Source organism: Primulina huaijiensis, chromosome 6 (assembly GCF_012295235.1).
Source record: "Primulina huaijiensis isolate GDHJ02 chromosome 6, ASM1229523v2, whole genome shotgun sequence".
NCBI classification, from domain to species: domain Eukaryota; kingdom Viridiplantae; phylum Streptophyta; class Magnoliopsida; order Lamiales; family Gesneriaceae; genus Primulina; species Primulina huaijiensis.
This window is the reverse complement of record NC_133311.1, coordinates 12,616,812-12,637,052: the sequence shown is the minus strand read 5'-3', so window position 1 is coordinate 12,637,052 and position 20,241 is coordinate 12,616,812. Positions and strand designations below refer to the sequence as shown.

The following is a 20,241-nucleotide window of genomic DNA, read 5'->3' as shown; positions in this document are numbered from 1 at the left end:
TTTTTCTGAACTTCTGTGTTTAAATATTGATTGATATTTCGATTCATTGTTTTAAAAAAAATATTGATTTTTTAGTTTGTTTGAAAAAAATATATATTTTAGTTTGTTTGAAAAAAAAAAAAAGAAGATGTTTTAGTTTTAAATATATATATTATTTATATTTACATAAATTGTATTATTATATATATATAAACAAATATTTTGTCGTTTTACTAAAAAAAATATTTGGTGTAGTGGTGGTTCATTACGTTATATCAAAATTTTCGAAAAAAAACTTTATATCGTATAAAAAATTTCGTCATAGAAAAAATACAGATATAACATCGAAATTTCGGTATAGAATAAATTTTATACAATTCATATTAACAATTTCATTATGGTATCGATATAATACCACTACCATATCTATCCTTATTAATTATAAAAAGCATTATAATTTTACACATTTTAATCTATTTGTATATTAATTATCAAAAGCATTATAATTTTATAATTTACAAAAATTTTGTTCAGTATAATATTTTAAACTTTTTGGTATATAGAAAAATTTCAAACTAAAATAATTAAGAATTAACTCTCCTGAAATGAGTCGGTTAACGAGATGCTACATTTGTAATAATGAATCAATCGTATTTCTAAGAATACATATATCAACATATAAGATAGTATTAATGTTGATAGTGCTATCGTGGCAATACACGAGTTATTAGATTAACGGTTAGATAAGGTTAAATTAAATGTATCAATCCGCCCACATGAAAGGCGGGATCTTATTCTTTTCGCATGCCATTTGTATGTCTCCCATGTCAGCATATTACAAGATTAGATCAAATTATGAGGTAATGAAATCGAACCAGGTCTGTAAAATGTCCGATTGGATCCGTACCGAAATTATAGGATTTGGAGTATAACTCAATTCGAAATTGAAATCAATTTTAATCTTTTTTTTATTTTCAACTATTATGTTATAAAAATAAATTAATTTTGATTCAAAATGTTATAATAATTATATAAACGTATTGTTGATTGTGTTAGTATCAAATTTCAGATAATTAAAAGTGCTCGATTTTATATAGTTTAAAGATATAGATGTCATTTAACTAAAAATTAAAATTGGAAGTGATTATTCTCCGAACACTCAAACTTTAACTTGTATTAGTTTTAGACTTACATTTTAGATTCTGATCAACTTCAAAATAATCTTTAGAATAATCACTTAAAAATAAATAAAAACTCTCCAAAACACTCCCTTAGTGTCTCGATCTGAACATAATACAAGCTAGTTTTTGGAGTATTGTGCAATATAAAATAGTAGAGATCAGCCAAACGCGTTGCGTGTATAAAATAATTTATAAAATATTATGAAATTAAATATGGGTGAAGAATATTTGTTTTATCTTGATCACAAGTCCCTCAAATCTAATTAAACAAGAAAAATAATCTACAATAAGAAATTATCTTTAACACTCCCTTTTAGATGATTATTTGTATAACAAACGATTCTTCGAATACTAAATTTGGAAAGATGGATTCTTGGAAAATTCATTGTTATCAAGTGTTGTTTTATTAAAACTTCGACAGTAAAACTTCATAGAAAAACCTAAGTGAAAAAAATAATAATACAATAATCTATGCTTTCTTTGGATGTCCTTCCAATGATGGGCGAATATAGTTAAAATCTTACTAAAACTTAGTTGGTAGGGATGGAGCTAGACTTTTGTTTTGGAAGAGGTGGCGAAATTTTTCCCAAAGTAATTTATTATGAAAAATAAATTTGTTGTTTTCATGTTTACTCGCAAAATAATTGTAATAATAATATTTATATTATATTGGCATAAATTGAAATATATTTTGGAACTCTTAACTTAAAACCATGAATTTTTTAAAAAAATTCTTAATATTTTTTAGAAATTAATAACTACTAGAATATATTAGAATGCAGAAATTTACAATACTTTATTCATAACAAATTTCAAATAACACAACAATATCTTCAAAACATCATTATTTAAAATAAGATTCAATGTTCATATGACTCATAATTAGAAGTAGATTGAAGGGAAATATAATTTCCCTATTTAATTTATTTCTCTAATATTATCTTTTCCTTGTTGATTTGATTGCATATAATATTTTGCCTTTCTAAAAAATGAGATAATTATGCAAATAATATCATGATATGATTTTGAGTATTTAAATATGTTTTGACTTTCTAGATAATGTAATAAATATGATAAGATCTTTCTAGATATGGTATTTATGATAATAATTTGTATGATATGATATCTTATTCTTAATAGAATTCTTGTTTACCATATCTTGTAGGATTTCTTGTGGAGATAAACTCTAGGAGAGATGAAGTCTATAAATAAGAGGATTCATATCATGCAAAAGAGAGAAGAGTTATTTTTCGTGAAGAGTTTTCGTGGAGAGTTTTTAGTGAGAGGATTTTCGTGGAGATAGTTTTTCGTGGTGGAGAGATTTTCGTGGGAGTTTTTAGTGGGAGATTTTCGTGGTGTTCTCTTCTCTCGATCAAATATACACGCACTTGTGCACGTAATAGATTTCAGAGAAATATTTCTTCAAAGGACGTGCTGTTGTGAAGAGTGCAGATATCGCGTGTTGCCTTGAGTGTTGGGAACATCTGCAGCCAACTTCCGTGAAGAAGTTGGCTGAAGATCATTTTTGTGGATTCCCTTTTGGCATCACGTTTTTGATTTCTTAATTAATTTTTTATTCTGGTTATTTGTTTTAGAAAGCATTTGTTTTCTCAACTTGTTGAGGAAATTGATTTTAGTCTTAATCACTAGTGATAGGTTTTTGTGTAAACGATTTGATTTTCCAGTGATTAATTTTTACCATAAGGCACCGCACAAGTATTTATACTTGTGCATACTTAATCTGGTCTATCTATTTCCTCAAAGACAATTTGTGTTACAAAATATAATATTTCGCTGCATGTTGTCCGAGATGTTGTAACATCTGGCACAACACTTAATTCTGATAAACACAAATTCACGATTTTACATCCTAGTCTGATATTATTATTATTATTGGTATCTGTCGAACACAACATCCCTTACATAGATTTTTGTTAGAATCGTAAGATTGATTAGAAGGGGGTTGAATAAACAATCTCGCAAAATCGTTAAATTATTTCGGTTGGGTTAGTAACACTGAATTGTAATTTTTGTCGGTTGGACTTCAGTACACCAGCAGTTCGACACTATGTGAAAATAAGCTTACTAAATTGGTTTGAACAATAAATGATAAGGCTCAAGAATAGTCAGGCAAGCAAAACTTGAAGTAAATGTACAAAAAAAGTTTTTTATGGAAGTTTGGAGAATTAAACACTCATGCATCTCCTTGTATTCCGTAAAAGATTTCACTAGAAGATTTTTGACGATTACAAAAGCTTGTAATAACCTACTTCAGTAGGGATTATCACTGGCCTATTGAAACTTCTAGATATCTCAAAATTTAATTAATCTGATCAGTAAGACTCTTAGTGTCAGCTACATATATTTTAGAACAAAATACACTTAGCACAAGATGATCCTCAACGATCGAATTTGAATAATCAAGTGTGCTGAAATAAACTCTTTATTAGTTGGGCTAACTTCGATCACATAACACAAAAGATAGATAATTATCGATCGTAGATCATGGATTGTAATATCTGAATGTCCACTCAACTGATCTATTGATAGGCTTCCATCCAATGGTTGGCTTTTTTAATCTGATATCCATTCCAAATATAGTAACCATTGTGCCATGTCATTGTTTTTTTTTGACAAAATGTACATTCTGATAATGCGTATATAATCTGACATTAGATTGAAAAGTTATTATGGTACGAGGATATTCATTCTGATCTTGTCATCTGGGCTCTGATTTGTAGTATCAGTAGGTTTCTGATACTTAGGGATGCTTGAACATCAGTTATGCCTCAGTTTGACATGGGAAAACATTTACGCATGAATATTCATTTTTCCATATGAATTTAGTTCAACTAGGCCCTTGTAAACGTTCATGTTAAATAAGTAACATTTATCTAAATCACTAAAATTTAATTGATCCATCAATTCCTCCATCCCTTTTTTGGTGTTGACAAAACACTGAATTCATATGATAACCAAAAAAAGAGCTTGAAGAAAAAGAAAAGAAAAACTTATGCTAAACTGATATTGAAATTGAAATATGCAACTGAGACTGAACTAAGCACTATTTCTTGTGATGTTCTCTGTGAGATCCAGAGTATTTACTGGATTCTGAAGGAGGCTTGCCGGATTCAATCTTCCTGCTTGAATCAGAGGATTTAGAAGGATCTTTCTTATGTAGAGGCACCCTTGTGTAATGATCATTTTTCTTACCAGCTTTTCTTCTTTTGTCAACACCAGGGTCTTTCGGAATTTCAAGTACAACGAAAAGTTGATAACTTAGACCATCAATCTTTTGGGATAACTGAAATTTACTCCTCTGAATCTGTTCAGAAAGGCTGCAAATTGTGGCAGATTGTGTCTTCTCTATTGATTATATCTTCATGAAGATATCCATCACATTCTTGGAGAGAGAGGATACTTTTTAAGCATTTTTTCCTTGAATTGGTCGATTGCGCTTTAAGAATCTAGCTATCTATTCTTTAATGTCTTGATATTATGTACAATTGAGGTCAGATTAGAGTTTATGTCATCCGAAGTCAGTTCGCCTGGAATATCTATCTCTGGAGACTGCATAATCCTTGGAATTTCTTTGGATCCACTCGATGGAGGTGTAATGGCAAGTGTAAGATCTTTAGCCTAATTGGATGAAGATGAGTCAGCTTTATCAATCATCAAAATTGGCTCAGCCTGACTGGCTCAGTCATGGTCACATCGTTTTGTACCATTTATTCGGCCACAACAACTTTTGGTACCAACACTGCTGTCTCGACCATTTTTCATCTTCTGATAAGATTGGTTATTCTTCTGGCATGACATTCTCAGGTACTTTAAGTTGTTCAAGCATGGGAGAGAAATGAGGTACTTCACCTACAACTTCATCATGTTGTTGTTGTGTGACAATTTCATAACTTCATCCACATTTTCCAGTGATATTTCTCTATGAGGCTGAGAGGCAACTGCTTCAGATTGTTGAGGATGATGAGTCAATATAGATTCAGGAGGCACGCTCCATGAAGGCTCAACCCCTGGGATCTGTAGAGCTGCTTTGGAATGCTCTTGAATTGATGGTAAGGCTTGTTGAATTGGTTCAAAACTTTATTGTTGATATTGCGAGCATGAATGCTCTTCAGAAGTATCATTTTGGTTTAGAGATCTTGGCATACTTGAATTTTCAGCATCCTTCAATACAAATATAATGTTTCACAGTGTCTCAACAAAAGTTCTTCTATAAAGTATATTACCCCTCCCAACTCTATAAATATCATATATCGTTCATATTTTACACATGCTCTCATTGTTATAATAAACATTACTTTTATCTCAATCTTAAATTTTGTCTCAATACTGAATTAAGGATCGGAAAACTTTTCCTACGCCCTCTTAACTTCTGTTCGTCCGTGCATATCCGCATCGAAGTTCTTTTCGGTCCATCCCATATCAATAAAGAGTATTTGACTCATCAGACCGAACTCAATGTACAATTTTTTTTTGTGTCATCACAAACCAAATATAATGAACTCCAAATAGAAACAATAACGTTAGATAACGAAATTCGGTGTTGCTCGATTTCAAAATCTTCAATTCAAACACAACCAAAAACACTCGATCAATTGGAGTTTTACAAGAGATAATTGTTTTAAGCAAAAGCAAAAATATGAAGTTAAAAAAATTTAAAATAAGTTGATACATGAAAGAGAGAGAGCACACTACCTTTCCAGAAGCATATAAAACCACAGAAAAAAATTATCAGCAAGACGATGGTGGGATCCATGTACACTATTTTAGGGGAAGACATTTGTTGGATACAAAAATTAATTATAAAAGATAACGTCCAAATGGAAATTTAGCATTCATCACAGGCAACCTCGCAACCAAATCAAGAATCGATGATTGCATCGCAATTTACAAAACCAAGAGAATTTACACAGTCGAAATGTAAATTGCGGTGATAGAATTTGAGTAAGCTAAAATCATAACAACAATACTGTGGCATCTCGTGGCAGTTGCACACAAATGCCTCCAGCACACTTCTGGAACAATACTTGAATAACTCGTTCGGATATGAAACAGCCACGATACCAGATTTGCGTCTCTTTAGTTCCAGAGTTAAGAATCCATCATCAACTGAGGCACACGAAAAAAGAAGTAACATCAGTGAACAATAAATCAAGATTTATTAAGATTCATTTAACAGGGAAAACAACACTAATCAAGATTAGGAAAAGATTGTCGTACTGAAGAAGTTTAGTTTCCCGACCAAGCCACGGACAACCAACTTAATGAATAAAACTAAAAAAATCCATTTTTTTAACAGTTGCAAGATTCTTCAATTTTTCACTGCAACACAACTTAAAATCTAATGAACGAAAATTCTAAAAGAAACCATACTCGCAAGATCAACACCTTGAGATTCATTGATTTTGAAATACAGCACACATTGTTCAACTTTTACAAAACTTGAACTAGTTCACACAACTAGAAAAAGATATCACATGGTTCGAAAGATCTTTTCAAACCCAGCAAACAATTTCAACCAAAAAATAATTATCAGACAGACAGCCAATACCAATAAAATCAATAATTTCATTATGTAAGGAGTAGATCTCTCATAGATCCAAAAAAGGAAGACCTAAAAAAAGAAGGAAACTACGAGTGCCAGGGCATTCATGGAAGAATCATTACCACAATAATCAAAACTGCTTCACAGTAGTCTCTTTTTATCAGTTGGTTTCAGAATCTGAAACGAGCACATCAAACTCTCATCAACACTCATCATAGCACCTGCATTATCAAATTCTCCACAATAATTTGGAGCAGAAAATATTGTAACCAGTTGCCTATCTGCAAAAAATTCATAGCCATCTTCTATAACCTGCCCAATAAAGCATCCAATCATCAGAAGAAATAAGAACTAGCAAATCATATAAAGCAACAGAAATCATTACCTGATGAGCACGACAAACAAGGTCCATATCTTGCTGCATCAAAAATTCGGCCACCTTATCTGGACCAAATGTGTATGAAACTCCCCTATCATTCAAACCCCAACCTCTAATTTCTCTACTGGGATCAGACCAAAGTAAATCACAAAGCAAACCAGAATCAGGGACATCAGTAGGACGAGATAAATTTCTAATTTGATCCAAGCTTGTTAGATCAGGGGAGAGACCACCATGCATGCAGAGTATTTTCTCATCTATAAGAGCTGCCACGGGTAGGCAGTTAAAACAATCAGTAAAAACTTTCCATAGTCTCACATTAAATCGACGTTTACATTCGTCATAGAATCCATATATCCTATTAATAGAAGCACATTCATGATTTCCACGTAAGAGAAAGAAATTCTCAGGATATTTGATTTTGAAGGCAAGAAGAAGGCAGATAGTTTCTAAACTTTGTTTTCCACGGTCAACATAGTCCCCTAAGAACAAATAATTGGCTTCTGGAGGAAATCCTCCATATTCAAAAAGTCTTAAAAGATCTCCATATTGCCCATGAATATCACCTGGAATAATGATGATAAAAAAAAAAACAGTTATATTCATGTATCCAGTTTAAATTAGAGACATGATGAGAGAATTCCAACTGAAATAAAAAAATTCAACAATGTTGAAGGTAACACAAACTAGTACTAATGCACTTCGAAATTGAAGAAAAAAAATAACTGGTATTACTCAATTACTGTAAGACAGGACATAGAAGGTAATATATATTACATCTACCAGCAATGTGAAAACAAGGCCTAGCCAAATTGCCGAGGTCACAGAGTTGGCCATCTGCCTGTGATTGTTTCTTACATTTTAGAAGGAAACTACATTTCCTAATTATACGCGAAAATAAAAGAATTATTCAAGTCCATGCATAATTTGACGAAATATTCTATAGTAGTTTCAGTTTCTAGACAACAAACATTTGAAATTTCAATACCTAGGCACAGAGCTCGTCAGACTACAAAAAGTTACATGCATGTTAAGCATTACCGGAAACAGACAGATACATTGAAGAGGACAGAAACAAATCATGATTACCTAGACAAAATGCATGCACAAATACAAAAACAAAACAATTTAAAAAGTGAGATAGCATCAGCATCAAAGAAGGCATATTTTCTTTGATCAACAAAATGGCAATATTTCAACTGCCATTCTCAAGAATCAAATATTCTTGTTTCCAATTTTTTTTCCAAGAGACAAGTTATTCTCATACAATTTCAAAAATATAACATATACTACAAAAACTCATATCCGATCGTATCGGATACTATATGGCATAGATTCCTGACAGATATTTTGTGGAGACAGATATCTCTACAAGCTTCAATGGAAGTGTCCATTAAAAAAGGTCACTAAAAAAAAGGAAAACACAATATTCAAAATAATCAACGAAAATATTTTGATCGAGTCTGACACGATTAAAAATTATTTCTATATCGATTACCGTGCAGTTTATTTTAAATTTTCAGAAAGTTATTTAATTTTTTTCAAAATCAATAAGAAATAATAACAAGGTGAAAATCATAAATGACAAATATAAATATACATTTGGATAATAATACTAATAATAATGTAGCATTCTCACCATGTCACATCTTACTTTTTGAAATAGTTATATTTCATATCCGAATTGTGTCGACTGTCGTATCATTATAGATAGATCGAGATGCATAACCATCAATTCATTTCCAATGGGTAATAATTAAAATAGAAAAACAAAAGCTACAGAAGTAGACATGCTCAGACATTTTTTGTACTTAAGATAGCAAGGTGTCCCTATGAAATTGAATCTCGTAGATGTTGTCACCAAAATTAACTTTTGAGAAAGATTGTGGCAAAGATTCCCCTATGTCCAATTACAAGAAAAATTATGTGAAATTACAAAACATACTGAGATCATTTTGATGAACCGAAGCCTTGGAGTATTTATCTCCTACTCTCTTACTATCTCTTACTATTTAATAAAGCAAGAGGAACATATAGTAACTCCTTTGGTATTTCGTGAATATCCACAATTGCCCGTACGATTTCTAAAAGACAAATAAAGCAGTTAAGGTCATTAAAGTAATTATAAGGCCTTAAAGATAACTTCCCATGTTGTAACTTTTACTAATTTCTATTGGTTACCATTCACAATTTCACCATTTACCATTTTCCCACTTAACCAAGTAACAGCATCTTCCCATTTCCCTCCCATCATCATAATTATCTTCTTTTTCTTCTACTTAATTTTAATTGTTTCAAAATTTTAAATTTCAATTTTCAAAAAAAAAAAAATTATAAATGTAAAATAATTATTATAATTATAAATATCGAATATTTTATATATTTGTTATGTTCACGCATTGTGTGTGCAAAGTCACTAGGATTCAATAAGGCAGAAATAAAACTGTTCAAGACAGTTAAAACATGAAAGGCTGCATAACATCGTCATCTCAAAGTAATCTGCTTATGTGACGCCACATCCATCATTCAATCAAGAAACTTTAATCTCACAGTTCCAAAGCAGGAACTACAAGTGAGAAATGTGACTGAATCAATTATGCTCTGTTATTTTTTGTAGACAAAATCAACTTTATGGTGTTTGGTGGGGGGGGGGGGGGTGGCAGTTTAATTTTTGGCTCCAGTCAAGGCTTTTTTAAATAAACTAACCCTGAAGGTCAGTTTATTTAAAAAAATCTTTGACTAGACCAAAATTTCAAAATCATCCAAGAGGGAGAGGAGCATAACAATATTTTCAGAGCTTGTTTTGCCCCTTGTGATGTTGAAATATGCAATTAAACAACTGTTCAAGGCACATCATCAGCAGGGAAAGTCTGTGCACGATAAAGCCCACAGAAATACCCCTCTCCACTGAAGCTTCAAAAATATTGAACATGTCAACAGAAACTTAGATATTCCAGCTTAAAAAATATTTAAATAATATGGCATGGAAGATAAAAATGAGTTTTCATGTGATTTATGCAACCGGAGCGGTCGGGGGAGAAATGAAATTCATGAAACAGTGTGGAAGTAATGCAGCAACTAGAGATATTCATAAATCTCATAGTTTCAAAACAAGCTGCAACTGCAAGAGAAAAGTTCTCTTGCAGCGCAACAAAGGTCATTGACTTTTTTCCCAATGTAGCTAATACACTTCACATACGAGACCTTGTAATGCAAGAAGGCAACATCTGTTCGCTCCACCGTCAACATCACCTGACATAATTTATATCAAATGATGTTGAGGTATAATGTAATGCTTACTCATTTGATACCTTAAGCTATGGTATCATCATCTTCCATCATTCAATATGTAGTAGCAATATTAAATGTGGTACTCAATTTACTCATATGAAAAGGGGTGTAAGTTTTTCAGAAAAAAATATAACCAACAAAAAGTAAAAAGAAAAAGTAAATCCCAATGTCTGCAAAATGATAAAGAGCCAACCCTAGAAAACTGAAGAAGATTTATACCGCGTCAGTAGCTTTCAAGTTTTGGAAATCATTAGCTTTACGCATAATAAATTATACGTTCAGACAAATTCTCCACACTACGATAAAATACATTCAGTTCCAATATTTCCTTGCATCCCAAGTTTTGTTGAAGACTAAAAAAAACTTTCGCAGAACAGTTAAACAATTTATTGTACATTAAGTTGTTGACTGCATATTTCTCCTGGTTTTTGAATTGGTGTATAAGGTATTTCAGTTATTTCTCTCAAAGCACCAGCTTTTCCACAAGAGAGGCTTAGAAATCTGATTTCAAATGTTTAAAACACAATTTATTTGTCCGTACTCTGGTGGAGATGCAGGTGTTCTGGTATTTTCAGCTACCATATATGAACATTTACGTAGATTATTATTATATGAAAAACTTTGCTTGACAAAGTGATTATAACTTTCATACCAGCCACCAGGAACATCAGTTTTTCATTGTTCTATTATCCATACACACGCTACAGAAGCACAGAAGATTTTTCTTTGCTTGTGCAATCATCTTTCATTATTTCCTTTGACCTAAACAAAAAATGTTTCTTTTGTACACATTTGTTCTTGATTGAAGCTCTAAGTCTCCAAACCTCGTATTCATTTCGATTCACCAATCATTGTTTCATGAAATAACGTATCTGATCGGTGACAGAAAGTTGCCAAACTCATTGGCGCAAGCTTTCATTACCGACACAAGTTGAACGGCACACTCATCTTGCCATGAGCTACAATCAAAGTGTGAATAAAAAGCCAGGTAGAAAATTTTAGAATAAAAAATTTTTTTTATAGCAACGAAGTCGGTCAAACTCCTATCAAGACACAAGGCCATTCAAAGCTTACGAGGTTATCAAATTCAAAGATAAAGACCTCAAAAACTAAGTAAAATATGTAAGCAGAGGATATGAACATTCTATGTAGCAGTCAGCCAACAGTTATCGAGCATTTGTTTAGCCCCCTAATGGAAGCATATGTAGTGAGGTTGAAACGGGCATTGGGCTGCCAATAGTAATGGAGAATTGATTCACCAGCTCATAGAAATACATGCAGCAAGGTTTGACCTTTTCCTTAGCTTCTTTCCACAGGGGGACATAAAGTCCCAACATAGAACCACAAAACAAGGCACTTCCCCCTTTTGGAAAGGCGAATACAATAGAGCTACAATAAATAACTTGAATGACATCCAATAGCAACACTGGATTGGGAAAAGAAAAGCTCCAAGTATATTCCCCTATAAGATTTTTGAAGCAGTTAGAAATCTAAAAGTGTAATAAAGGCCAAATTTTCATATCCTTGAACAGCTTTTTCTATAAGGAACATCTATCCCACCACGTGATGTCAATCCGTCACTCATGATGTCATCTGACAAACATTTAGATGCTGTTTTGCAGCAAAATAATATCTGAATTCTGAACTCAGACGTTGAACACAGGTTAAAAAAAAATGCCTCCATGAAAGGATTAAAGTGAATCATGGTTGGGCTACAGTACCTTCATGAGATACCATTTCAAACCAGTACTTCAAATGATAAAGGCCACTCAGATAATGGCCTAACACATTCATTTTCAAATTAAACAATGTTGCTATAACCTTCTGTCATTGAAAATGTCAAGCATTCCATACTCCCTCCACAGGAAAATCAATTTAACCTTTTTTTCCTGACACAACCCAACAAATTAAAGTCGCTACCATAATATCCACATGGAACCAGCAAAAAACCCAACATTCAACCATTTCCAATGACAGCACAAAAGGCAAACCATGCGCCAGAATTCAAAAAACACCAAACCAACCGAAAACCAAAACCAAAATATTCACCGCAATACTCCAGACAAACAAATTCACAGATTCATATCCCGAAACTAAGCGGTCAGACACAAAAGCTCCACAATAAAAAAATAAACACACAATCCCATACACAGAACAAGAAACTGCGAGTGAAAACATCATACCGCAGATCTTTATAGGTGCTTCCAGCTCGAGAAGATTAGGCTGCGAGAGGAAGATTTCACGGGACGTCGCACATAAAGAGCGGATCTCATTCTCCGACAGCTGCACCTGACGCACAGTCCTCGCGTTGCGGAACTCCAACAAGCGATTGATGATGTCATCCAAGACGGCAGGCTCTATACCCTGCCCATTAGCCGCCGCCGCCGCCGCCGCCATGTCTAGGGTTCCCAAACACCCACCAAGATTCAAACACAACAATCGAAAACAACAAAACCCAGATACCCAAAACAAATCAAAATTCCCTCAGAATCACAGATTGTTGTTCGAGGAGAAACGGAGAGAGGGGTGGCTACAGCACCAATGTGGCCATATGATTAAAGAAAGAAAAAAAAGTTGATAGTTTAAGTTTGAAAATAGTTATTCGATAAATCCGCTTCCCTCGTGTGGTTGCCTTTGCTTAATTAATAGATTGATTTTTGGAATTACCCTCCACTACTTATTTGAGGTTATAAAAGTCTTTTTAACCACTTTTCTTTCAATTAGATAAATAAAATACAAACAAATTTTTTCATCCACACTCCCAAAAAGTGTGATTCTCTTATATCTTGTTCTCATTTGCATTCTGAAATGATAGAGAATGATCAGACAAACAATATGATCGTCAATTAACAAATGAGCATTAGAATCCTGCTTTTTTATAAATCAATACATATATAATAATATATTTTGATATAAAATAAAATAATATTGCAAAAAAAGTAATCGAAAATTCAGTAATAAGTTATAACAAAAATAATTTATTAAGTACACTGAAATAAATACGTTATCATAACTTAAACTGATGAGTAGGTCTCTTGTGAGACGGGTCAACCTTACCGATATTCACAATAAAAAATAATATTCTTAGCATAAAAAGTAATATTTTTTCATGAATGACCCAAATAAGAGATCTGTCTCACAAAATATGACTCGTTAGATCGTCTCACACAAGTTTTTACCTAAACTGATATCACTATCTTATGTGTTACTCTATGTGAATAATAAGTAGAACATAAGTAGTGTTCAGAATTCGTATTTCTACTATTTGATAATTAATAAAAAAAAGTAATTTACCCTTAAGTAATAAATAATAATATTTTCAGAAAAATCATGATTTTAAAATATACATGTAAGTATATCTTAATTTTGGTATAAAAGATACTTTTTTAAAATAAAATAAAATAAAATAAAATAAAAGTTTATTACCAATGTAGCATAAACGAAATATCATCTTATGATGGAACAAACTTAAAATGATAAAGCACATAATCAAATCTTATATGGAGGAAGAATTTACAATAATATATACAAATTTGGTGTCAATCTGGGTTGGCTTTACTGCACTATTTATACTTTTCAAGAGTTGGACTTTAATTACAAAGTCAATCGCACATTAATGTCATTATTGTGAAAAATTAAGGTCGCATAATGGTCTTTTAAGGTTGCAATTATTTTAAAATTTTGAAGGGAGTGGGGTGGTGGAAAAGCTAATCGGGTGTTACATATACTACTTGCAATGTTGGGTAAATTATGGTCGGAAAAAAATACCGAATTTTGGGTATATCGAAGATTTGGATAAAATATGATACAATAACGATACAAAATTCTGTCAGATTGAACAAATGAGTACAAAATTCTGGTGGAATAACATAAACGATAAAAAAAAAAAATGTGTGAATTGACTGAATCGATTAATCGATCTGTGTAAACCGAAGTGAGTTGGTGAGATGGGATTTCGAAATTTGACAGCTTTCAACAAACTCTGTTGGTCAAACAAGTGTGGCGAATAGTGCAATATCAGATATCATGGTTGCTGGTTTAGGCTTTAATCCATATATTTCGTTTGGCCTTCTATTCTCTGGAGCTATGAGCAGATGAAGAGGGGGTGGTGTTGGAGAGTTGGGAATGGGCAGAATATAATGGCTAGTCGGATCCATGGATTCTAGGTCTTCCTAATTTCAGAACTTAGATACATTCTTCGACTTGTAGTAATCTTAAAGTAGTTGAAGATCTTATTACGACCATGGGCACATGGAATGAATCTCTTATTCGATAGATTTTTCATTTGTACGAATTGAAATCCATTCTTTATATTCCTCTGAATCGATAGGCTGTGTGGATATTAAAATTTTCATTTGACTAGCGAGCCAACTTGTGGCTTAGGCTTTTTATTGACTATGATGTAAAACGATCTTTATTTTAATAATACTTTACGATTTTATTCAATTATGGCATTATGTTTTATATGTATACTTATGCAAGCTGCATAGAAAAAGTCCTTGAATATACAATAAGGATCATGAGGTTTTTCTCTCAACGTAAGATCATGAAACTCGTTAGGAAGTGTAAAGTATATTCTAAACAAGTTCCTAGTCGAATCAGCTGCCTAAAATAAGGATAAAGGTCGTTTGAGCTTGAGACTAACATCTGTGATGTTAACGTCATGTTTCATTGACAAGGGCATGAACATGCCTATTCATACAGATGGGTGATCATATGATGATGTACTGAACACAACCTTCTCTCGGACTGTCCAAGTGAGAAACGTAGGAGAAAATGCATTGTAGTTGAGGATTCACTGTTTGTCCACGGTGAAGATATCATATGTGATCTGATGAGTTAGTAGTGAAATGAGTCTCTGGTTAGAACAATAAATGTGTTTTAAGGAAAGTGTTTTCCTAGTTGCACATACCATGTCACTATTAGTCAAAGATACATCACATCGTTATCGAATTCATATGCAACTCTCAATATACCAATGATTGCATATTCGATCAGGATATATGAGTTGAATGGACCGTACTGTACGCTTACCATAACTTAAAGTTCTTGCAAGCACTATCAACGATACCTAGGGGATCATGGGGCTATGTTACTAAACACTCTTATCATGATCCGATGGGTGCAATTATAAATGAGTTCTGACATTTTTGATCAAGGAGTTGATGAAAAGAATGAGGCTATTTAGGAAATGTCCAAATAAGAATAAATGTTATTCTGGATCAAATGGAGATATGAACCAACAACTAGCTGTATCTCTGAACTATTGAGGGTCACACAAGTATCAGATTCTGTGTTCCCGTTGAGAAAGTCAAAGTTCAAGGAGTTGAATTTGGCGACTATAGTTTGATGGAGATCAAACATGATGTTTATAAAATAATTTATAATTTGGTTCCATAAAATGAAAGAAATTGAAGTTAGCTTAATTGTTAATTGAGTAAGGAGAGTGTAACTGCCTATTTTGGTGAAGAAGTTCACTAAACTGATAGTTGTCCAATATGATAAGTGAAAATTTTGATATTCGAAATTTTCAATTTTCATTATATGAACTAGACTTGTATCCTTTACATATATGCGTTGTCAGATCGTCGATCGGGGTTATAATTAGTTCAGAATCATTTATTTGGTGGATTTAGAATTTACGAATTAAATGATGGTACTATTAGTGGTGACTACTAATATGTACAAATTCTCATAAAATATTCTAGAGGTATCTCGAATTAATTAATTAATCATTTAATTATATAAATTAAATAATATTTATTTAATTTAATTAATATATCTATGCATGTATTAAATGTGCATGTGTAAATATATTAATGTTTATATATATACACTTTGTATGGAGATATATAATATGTGTATATATAATATTAATATATCATGTATTATCAAAAGTTGATAAATACATGATATAATAATAATAATATGATAATTTTATTTAATGAAAATTAAGATTCCTGGTGAGACAAAGATTAAGAATCCTGATGGGAGAAAGATTCCTGATGAGATCAGGAATTGCACTCTATAAATAGATCATAAGGAGGCATAAAATATACCCCGAGTTTTTACATACAAAAGTTCAAAATAAATTTTATCCTCCCTTAGAGAAAACTCTCGGCCACTTCTGAAAAACTGAAAGAAAATTTCGGCCAATTGTCTTCTTCCACAGTCGTGCCCTATGCCGTTGCATCGACCCCGGATTTTTGAAATTCGGACGATCCAGTCTCAATGCACAAATCGTTTGGCTTCTCTAGTGCGATCCAAGCGAGGAGCACAATCTCTGATCGTGGACCAATTTTGATGATCAAGAAGATGAAGATCCGTTCTTATGAATATTCAAGAAGGGCCATCTCCTCTAACCCCGGATTGGTTTGACGTCCAGTGTTATATACGTAGTTATAAAAACTAAACACCCTATTAATGTTAAATAAACATACAAAGCCTAAGGACAGGTTCGAAAGTCGAAACAAAAATTTCAAGAAAACGGTGCCCCAACAATATACTGTCAATTCTGGTTACTGCTTAGCGATAAATAACTTAGCTCCTCCACTATTTCAATCTTCTTACTATATGTATTAGCGGTGGAAAATATTTGGCACTTAAAAATACCGCTTAAATTTTGAATTTTTATATGAAGAGCTTCCAGGGTTTGCATTCCTACTACATCAAACTTACATTCACATCGTGTTCCGACTAATGATATATGTCCTTTGTGGAAATATAATTATGCTACTACCATTCATTGTCTTTTGTTTTGTCGTTTAGTAAGGAATTCTTGGAAAAAGAATTCTTTTTTTATTGGGATTTTTGAGCAACCATCGATTGAAAACTTTTGTAGATTGTGGTATGATGTTATCAAAGAAATTGAAAAAGGAAGAATTTGAACTGTTTGCCACATTATCATGGGTTTTTCGGCATGAATTCTGTAAGATTGTGCATGATCCTCCTACTCAACAGCAGAAGGAGATTAATGTTGATTGGGCAACATCATTCTTGGATGCTTTTAGAAATGCATGTCACGTGTGTAAACCAATGCAGCAACCAACGAGGTGTAGTTCAGATCAAGCTTGGCAGCGACCTTTACCAACTCACCTGAGACTAGATGTTGATGTCAGAGTAGGTGTCTAGTAAGCCAAATTATGGTTTGGATTTTATTGACTTTTATGTAACGATCTTTATTTTAATAATATTTAAAAACAATCTTTATTTTAATAATTTATTACAATTTTATCTCATTGTTACATTTATTTTATATGTATACTCATACAAGTTCCATAGAAGAAATCATTGAATTTACTATAATTCCATGAGGTACACAAGTCATGTTGATCATGAAATTCATTAGATGTGTACTATCTATTCTAAACTCTTTGCTAATCAATTACTCTGTCTAAAATAAGAATAAAGGTCGCTCGAGCTCAGATTAGATCTGTGATATTAACGTCATGTTTCATTGGTATGGGCATAAAGATGTCCAAATATACAGATGTATGATCATATGATGATTGCTCTGAAAAACACTCCTTCGAAATTTTCAAGTGGTTATCACTAATCAATAAATCAAGTCTGTGGTTCAGGTTGTACAACAATAGTCTTTTTACCCGAGACAACATACAAGCTCTAAGTAGCAGTGTTGCACTTTTCCTCGTTTACCGAATCTGTGAGGATCATCAGGTGGCGAGATTGGGTATAGTTTTGACATACGTAGGTGTCGATGCATTGTGATCGGGGATTCACTATTCACCTATGGGTGTGGATATCTTAAGTTGACCAGTCTTGTTCTTGTTGAAACACATGGCCGATCACAACCTTCTCAAACCACCATCGTCATCGCTTTGCCACCTCCGCCACTTGAGTCTAGTCAATTCCGGTAATCTATTCTCAACGTGAAATCATTTATACTTCTAGTGCGATCTAAACAATGAATCCATTCTTCGATCGTAAGGAGTACAATAAGAGTTATTATCATTTACCGCCTAAACATTGAGGTAGTTGGAACCGAGCCTAAATCACTAGAGATAAATTTTCAATAAATATCCAATGAATGGATTTAGAATTATATGATACCCAAGTCAAGTTTTGAACTTCAAACCCAAAATTTAAACTTCTACTACTCATGAGTGCGGGGAATGGTACTTCAACAATGATATAAGAGACTAGGTTCTCATTCATATGATTCGTATTTTTTATCATTTGAATCATGTTGAGTTATTTGATTCTAACCACTTAAGAAACAAGCCATAGAAATCATAATTTGAAATCTACATTTTTTTGTGCGCATATATCTGGACAGTTCCGAGAAGCGCACACATTCAGCTGCTGCCCTCGGGAAACTACTAAGAATTTGGGCAATGGCGACTGCTTATACAAGTTTTTTAAAAAATTCAGCGCTGCCCGTGAAGGATAGTGCAGTTTTTTCAAAAAAAAAATATTTGTTTACACGATTAGGGTTGTTCAAATAGCCTTGCCCGCGCAGCTACTACCCAATAAGTTTGGGAAGTAAGTGGCATACGAGCATGGTGTCTGAGATGGTCTTGGACAGCCTTAGCCCACGAGGCCAAATTGTCGGGACCTAGGTGCGATTTGTTGAAAATGTGAAAAATATTTGTGTTGAAAATTATAATGTTGAATGTTGAAAATTAGGTAAAATTAGGTGTTGAATATTGAAAATTAGTGTGTGATGATGAATGTAATGATGTAATTATTTTTGGATTATTTCCAAAGATTTTCTATAAATAGATCTCTCATTTGTGAAGAAAATCACAATTGAGTTGAGAGAAAAAAATATTATAAAGTGTGTAGTGTGATAATTTCGAGAATTTGAGATTTTTACTTTTGACCATAAATTTTTACTTTTTCACAACACGTTATCAGCACGAAGCTCTAAAAGTCCTCTATATTTTTTCAAGCTCCAAAACAGAAGAAAAAGGTAACAAAAGTAATAATATTTATTTTACTGTTTATTTATTTATTGTGTATATACTTAATATATAATATAATGTTATAATAAAATAAATTTTTCAAAAACTTGTTATAAATCCTGGGAGGATGTTAAAACGACATCCCACACTCCCGGTAAGAGATACGACAAGTATAAAAGTCTATAAGGTTTTTAAACAAAATATCTTATGACACCTCATTATAATATTGTGATATGATATACATAATTATTTAAAACATTACTAATATTATATACACCATATTATTACCATAAAATTATACAAATACATACATTTATTTTCTTGTACACCAACGGTCATAAACGGTAACAAAACGGCTAGTTTTTGCCCTATAAATATGATCTCACAAACACATTCAATCACTCCAACTTTCTCTTCTTCTCTAAAATTATTCTTCATCAAATTTTTGAAGAAAAAAGAAGATGGATTTCACAAAGTTATTTTTAATTATTTTGGTTATAATACTCACGAATCTTGTACTTATCGGAGAATATCCTCCTCGTGTGTTTTCTTTATTTTTACGAATGCTTGTATTTGTTGTTTATCCATTACTTTGTATTGCAATATTCATTAACTAATAAAATGCATCATAATTTTTTTTAGTACCACCATGTCAAACTTGGCAAAGCTCGAATTTGTTGCACTCGACATTACGGGGAAAAATTATATGCCATGGACTCTCGATGTAGAAATGCATCTTGAGTCATTGGGTCTAGGCGAGACTATTAAAGAAAATGGTATATCTCCATCACAAGAAAAAGCAAAAACTATAATATTTTTGCGCCGAAATCTTGATGAAGGTTTGAAATGTGAATATCTCATCGAAAAAGATCACATGGCTCTATGGAAAGGATTAAAAGAAAGATTTGAACATATAAGGGAAGT

The 20,241-nt window shown here is 32.5% G+C and overlaps 1 protein-coding gene and 1 long non-coding RNA gene across 2 annotated transcripts; one reads left to right on the top strand and one right to left on the bottom strand.

Annotated features, from left to right (window-relative positions):
- Positions 1–6,032: 6,032 nt before the first annotated feature.
- LOC140979479 (serine/threonine-protein phosphatase PP1 isozyme 2-like) lies at positions 6,033–13,002 on the bottom strand. Its single transcript, XM_073444884.1, has 4 exons — positions 12,577–13,002; positions 7,109–7,668; positions 6,846–7,035; positions 6,033–6,287 (listed from the first exon to the last, which is right to left on the bottom strand). Exons 1-3 carry the CDS (start codon positions 12,788–12,790, stop codon positions 6,865–6,867), a joined length of 945 nt encoding a protein of 314 aa, XP_073300985.1. The 5' UTR covers positions 12,791–13,002; the 3' UTR covers positions 6,033–6,287; positions 6,846–6,864.
- LOC140979480 (uncharacterized) lies at positions 7,992–10,223 on the top strand. The gene is made up of 2 exons (XR_012175745.1): positions 7,992–8,790; positions 9,232–10,223. It is a non-coding gene; the product is annotated as an uncharacterized lncRNA (long non-coding RNA).
- Positions 13,003–20,241: the final 7,239 nt, after the last annotated feature.

What these genes read in the sequence shown, in the direction of transcription:
- LOC140979479 (XM_073444884.1), bottom strand. Translation starts at nt 12,790, where the DNA reads ATGGCGGCGGCGGCGGCGGCGGCTAATGGGCAGGGTATAGAGCCTGCC. An exon ending in AGCACCTATAAAGATCTGCG is followed by an intron (nt 7,669 to 12,576) that starts GTATGATGTTTT and finishes TCATTATTCCAG; the next exon opens with GTGATATTCATGGGCAATAT. An exon ending in TTGTTTGTCGTGCTCATCAG is followed by an intron (nt 7,036 to 7,108) that starts GTAATGATTTCT and finishes TTTATTGGGCAG; the next exon opens with GTTATAGAAGATGGCTATGA.